We start from the raw sequence: 5337 nt of genomic DNA on the forward strand, positions 1-5337 counted from the left end.
TTACCTTTCCCCAAATTGAACCAAAATTAAGGTCTTCTACTCCACTCTGATGTGGATGTTTTTTTTTTTTTTGTAGTGTGCACTGTTAGCTAAAATAAATGAAATAAAAATAGTAGAATTATTTTTGGGATTTGCTAAGGTGGAAATTTCTTTGGACTACCAAAGGACATCATGCTTGGGCTCTTTCTATTTTCTTATTAAAATAGAGGCCCTTTATGAATATTGGGCTAGCCCATGGACAACATGTTTCCTCTCAGGAGCGAAAACAAGTAAAAAAAAAAGGGAAAAAGAAAAGAACAATCCCCAGTGAAAAAGGAAGGTAGGCAACAATCCAAAATGATGCCGGCAATAATCAACGCAATTATATTAGACCTTTGCTGTTTGGTAATGTTTATGTGTTTTTCATCTATCTTTGAGTGGAACTTCAACTCCCATATTGAAGTCGTTTAAAACTAAAAAAAAATCCAGCACAAAGAAACAACTACAACCAAAATAAAAGGTTAAAAAACAAGAAAATACTATTATTAGCTTCCAACCCATCACACAAATCAATAGACAAAGTCGAATTTAAAATGATAATAATAATAATAGAAAAAGAAAAAAAATATTTGTATTGTATTCTTCTTTCTTTTATTATTTTTCTCTTGAATTAATCTTCATGTGATGCAAAGAATTTCGAATAATATTTGTCCAAACGTTATAGGGTGCATTAATTAAGTTCGAAGCGGAATTTTAGGGGAGTTTGTTCATCTCCATGGATACAACGCTTTCGCTTTTGTTTTCTTTGTTCCCTCCTCCCATGTTATTTGTTATCTACGCTATATATTACTGAGTACTGATTCAATGCTAATTGCTACCCCCTTCACCTTCATGTATTATTATTGTTTTATCTATTTTTCTATACCTTCTGAAAAGAAACAATGGTAAATTCTTAGTTCGTAATTAGTTTCTTACTCTTCTATTCAATACATATTTATGGAGCCAATTAGCCAAATGTCTAATTTGATGACCATGTAACATTTTTTTAATTTGATAAAATAGTGCAATTATTTTATATAATTAATTTCACAAAACCATTGTAAACCGCGTTACCCCACGTTCTACAAGCCTGCGTATCATCGCGCAGAAATAATTTTAATTCATTATTTGACTACGATACGCCTAATACTTGTGCTAATTGATTTAATGTCCCTACTTTCAAGTGTTTGGACATCTGGTATTTTAATTTAATACGATTTTATAATGTCGGGTTGCTGAAATTGGCATGCTACTCATGGCCATGCACATCTAGGATCTCGCCCGAAGAAAATACCTAACTTCTATTCTATTCCATATGGGTTCCTCGGAATTCCCTTCAAATTCGGTATATATATATATATATATTGATTGACTTGAGAAATGTTTGTTATTATAATATTTTCTGATACTAGTATCAAATTAATTAAATAGCCCTCCTCTAAAACAATCCACGGCAACACATGTCGTTAAATATTTAATAACAAAGTAAGTTAGAATAGTAACACTAATAATCCAATGAATTATGGAGCTTCGGGCCAGAGGCGGAGCTACATTGTAGCAAAGGGGCGATGACCTCCTAATTTTAATTTTTTACATGTAAATTATATGTAAATTTTAATTTAGTCTTCTCTTAAAATTTTATTTTAGTCTTATTTTATTATATAAATATTTTTTATCCCCTCTAATCTTTCATCTAGCTCCGCTCCTGCTTCGGATTATGTCTTCTCATGTGAAATTTTTGTGTAGATCGAGTTTTTAAGATAACTTAGAATGCAAGTTCATTTCTGCAAGTGCGTGAGTAACAAAAGGAATGCATATAAATAATTACTGCCGGGAGGTTAATTTTAAGTTAGACTTTTTGGTGCCAGACAGTGTTAATAGGAGCAAGTAGGTGCCTTTAAATAACTGAGTCATGTTATTCATCAACGTGGCACTACACATGTGTTAAATTGGAGAATATACACATATTGTAAGGTTACTTTTCCATGTGCTTCCACATTTTAAGTGGCTTTGCAGTAAAATAAATACTTGAGGAGTGTATAGGTTGGACTTGGAGCGTTGGAGTGTTGGATATCTTATTAATGACGAATTAAAATTTACGTACAATCTGACAATGAACTCCCAGAAATCCGCATTAATTCAACCTGTAAATTTTGATTTTCATTTACATATAAGTATTATTATTATTTTTTTTTTGCCTTTCTAGTATTATTGTAAAATATAACACGTATATATAAAAAATTAATCATCAAATTAAATATTATGTATTTATATATAGTTATATATATTATTTAATTTATTTTTAATATATTTTTATATTTTAATATATATTTTATACTAATAATTAATTTAGTAACTAATTTTTTATATACACCTAACATGGTTGTTTATATATATATATAATAGTGTAGTTGGACTAGCAGCATATCTTGACTCTGGTGGTTTCCATATTTTTCACATTTATTCACCTATGTACGATTTAGCAATAGGCCTATGAACATTAATACGACTGAAAGTAAGATGCATGATTAACAATGCATGAAGGTTTGGTAGGAAAAAAAAAAAGAGGACCAATTAATTGCACATACACGTTTATTATTCATGTTAACTATTTAAAAAAAATAAAAGTAAAATACGTTGATATATTGTAAAGGAAGATATTACAAGGACAAGAAAATGCAAAAATGAGATGGGACCAGAAAGCTCTAAGGTATACATACACACTCAACCAAATATGTAACAACAATATAATTTAAGATAATAACTTAATAAGCATAGTGTGTGGTTCTTTTCCTTCTTTTAGCTTTTTATTTTTGTAGTGTTTGTTGCTTGTTGGTGGTTAATTAAAGTGTAGATTAGTTTAATCTTTTTATTTATTTTAGTCTTAGTGCTCTTAATTAAAAATAAGCTAAACCTAGTACAGTGGATTCATTTAATTTCCATGTGATAGACTTGTTTCTAAAAATAGACTCCTTTTGAAAGGAGTACAAGTATTGGAATGGGTTTTGATTGAATTCAAACTCAAAATTAAGAAGGTACTGTATGAATGATGATGAATGGAGTCAAAATCTAATAAAGTGACATGTTTGGCTTTGGCCAGACAAAGAGAGTCATGATGGATAAAGAACTTATGCGAAGACGACGACTAGTAACTAAATAAAAAAATCCCTTTCAGACACAAACCCAATTACCTCACCGACAATAGAACACAGCAACCCCTTCCTCCCTCCATGCAAATCATTTAAGATAGAATATATAAAAGCTTTGATATTGGATTGAATGCACTGTATGTTAATTAATTAATTACTATAGTAAGAGACAAGTAGGGAACGTATATGTACCTGGCTGTACAAAAGTAAAAGAGCATAGCTAGCTAGCCAGGAGCGACTACAGCGCCAACTCCCTAATACAAGCCATTTTACACCCTTACTGATAATTCAAAAATTACTACTTCCACCATTTTTTTAAGGGAAAAAAAAAGAAGAAAGAAATAAAGGGGGAAAAAAGACAGTTTATTTATGGAAACAGAGGAAATATTAAAATAAAAATAAAGGTAAGACCCATAATTAATGTGGCGGGCTTGGGCTTGGGGTTGGGCTTAGGCCTCGAGCGCGAAAGGTGTCTGGAGGAGGTCATAGGGAGTCCATAAGGCGTCCAACGGGCAAGGGCGATTGGCGTCGAGCCTGGCCCAGGGCTTCCCTTTCCCGCTCCAATGCAGTAGGCTTACCGGGCCCGGATGCAAGTCCCTGCAAAGCCCGCGAAAGTTGTCCCCGCCAAGACCGTGCTGGTTCCACCTATGATCCACCGGGCCTATGTTCCCGGCGAAAACCAAAAGAAACGGCGGCAAAGACCCGAGCTCGTAGATCCGCATCCTCTTCTGAAGCTCCATCCACTCCTCGATCTTGGTGGTGTAGTCGCCGGCACGCCACCGCTCGAGATCGATGACCATGACGCCAGTGTTGAAGTAGCAGGGCCTTCGGGAGGCGAATGTGAGCGACAGGGAAGGGTTGGACCAGAACGATGGAGTGAAGTATGCGCTGAAGTTTGCGTTACAGTACTCCGGTGCGGCGAGGACGGCGTCGTTCGGGAGTGGCGTGGCGGCGAGCTTGGAGATGTCGTCGACCAGGACGAGGTCGGAGTCAAGGTAGACGATACGGCGGACGCAGGAGGGGAGGAGGTTGGCGAGGTAGTTGCGGGCGTAGTTGAGAGGACAGTCGAGGGCGGAGCGGATGGAGGTGGAAATGAGGCCAGCGACGGCGGCGTCATGGAAAGGGTAGATTTGGAACTTGAGGTAGGGGAAGGAAGAGGAGAGGGTGGTGTTAAGGAACGACGTGGAGGAGGAGGCGGCGGTGACGAAGTGGAAGAGGATATTCTCAGGGCAGGATGAGTGCTGGAGGACGGAGAGGATGGCGGCCATGGAACCCCGGAGGTAGGTGGCGTCGAGTGTCATTGCGACGTGCACTGCGTCATCGGAGCACTTGTCTGATTGCTGAATGGCGGGACAGTTTGGGGAGTTGTAGAATTTGGGAGCTTCTTTGAAGCGCTGTTGAGTGGTGGTGGTTGTTGCATTTATTGTTGATGAGTAGAGGATCATAATAAAGAAGAGGAGGACTGTAGTAGTAATGGCGGCCATGGAGGCCATGCTGCTGCTGCTATATATGTGTGATGTGAAGTTCAATGTTCAATGAATGGTTCTTAAATACTTGATCCAATGTATGTATGATCTAAAACCATCTATGTCATGGGATCGGAATTTGGAATCAGCGGCTGCTGCTTCCGCTCCCTCTTCTCTTCTCTTTATTTTCTTCTGCCTAAATTGCTTCAAATATAGCTGCCAAGTCAATGATCTCAAATATTATTCACCATATTATCCACGCCCACTCTCTTACTCACTATGCTTCTCTCTCTACCTCACAAAAACATTGTGTTTTTTGGTTTCTTTATTCTTCTTCTTATAAGCTGTTAACTAATTGCTTTGCTTCTAGATCTGATTATACTGCTGCAGTACTTGTTTGACTTTTTGAATAAAATAAACTTACTATTCAATAGAATATATATTTTCAAAACTAATTAATTAAGATCTTCTTTTTCGAGGAACCTTGGATTTATGTACAATATAATGAGATGAGACATATTATCCAACTTGTACCGTTAAAAGTTAAAAAATAACAACTCTTACCAGTCATTTTTAATATTTTTTTTGTTATTGTTTAATCAATATAAAAATAAAGTTGATAGTGAAAAATTATTAAATAATTTGATTGAGTTGACTAAATTTTTATTTAATAATTTTTAATTACTAATTTTACGTGAAGTTGA

At 35.9% G+C, this 5337-nt stretch overlaps 1 protein-coding gene across 1 annotated transcript; it reads right to left on the reverse strand.

The window, feature by feature from the left end:
- Positions 1-3451: 3451 nt before the first annotated feature.
- Positions 3452-5007, reverse strand: LOC107642840 (putative galacturonosyltransferase-like 1). The gene has a single exon (XM_088488676.1). It carries the CDS (start codon positions 4658-4660, stop codon positions 3617-3619), a length of 1044 nt encoding a protein of 347 aa, XP_088344802.1. The 5' UTR covers positions 4661-5007; the 3' UTR covers positions 3452-3616.
- Between the last annotated feature and the right edge of the window lie 330 nt (positions 5008-5337).

Source organism: Arachis ipaensis, chromosome B5, assembly GCF_059453495.1.
Source record: "Arachis ipaensis isolate K30076 ecotype BB chromosome B5, ASM5945349v1, whole genome shotgun sequence".
Taxonomy (NCBI): domain Eukaryota; kingdom Viridiplantae; phylum Streptophyta; class Magnoliopsida; order Fabales; family Fabaceae; genus Arachis; species Arachis ipaensis.

Coding starts and splice junctions, on each gene's coding strand:
- LOC107642840 (XM_088488676.1), bottom strand. CDS start 4,660: ATGGCCTCCATGGCCGCCATTACTACTACAGTCCTCCTCTTCTTTATT.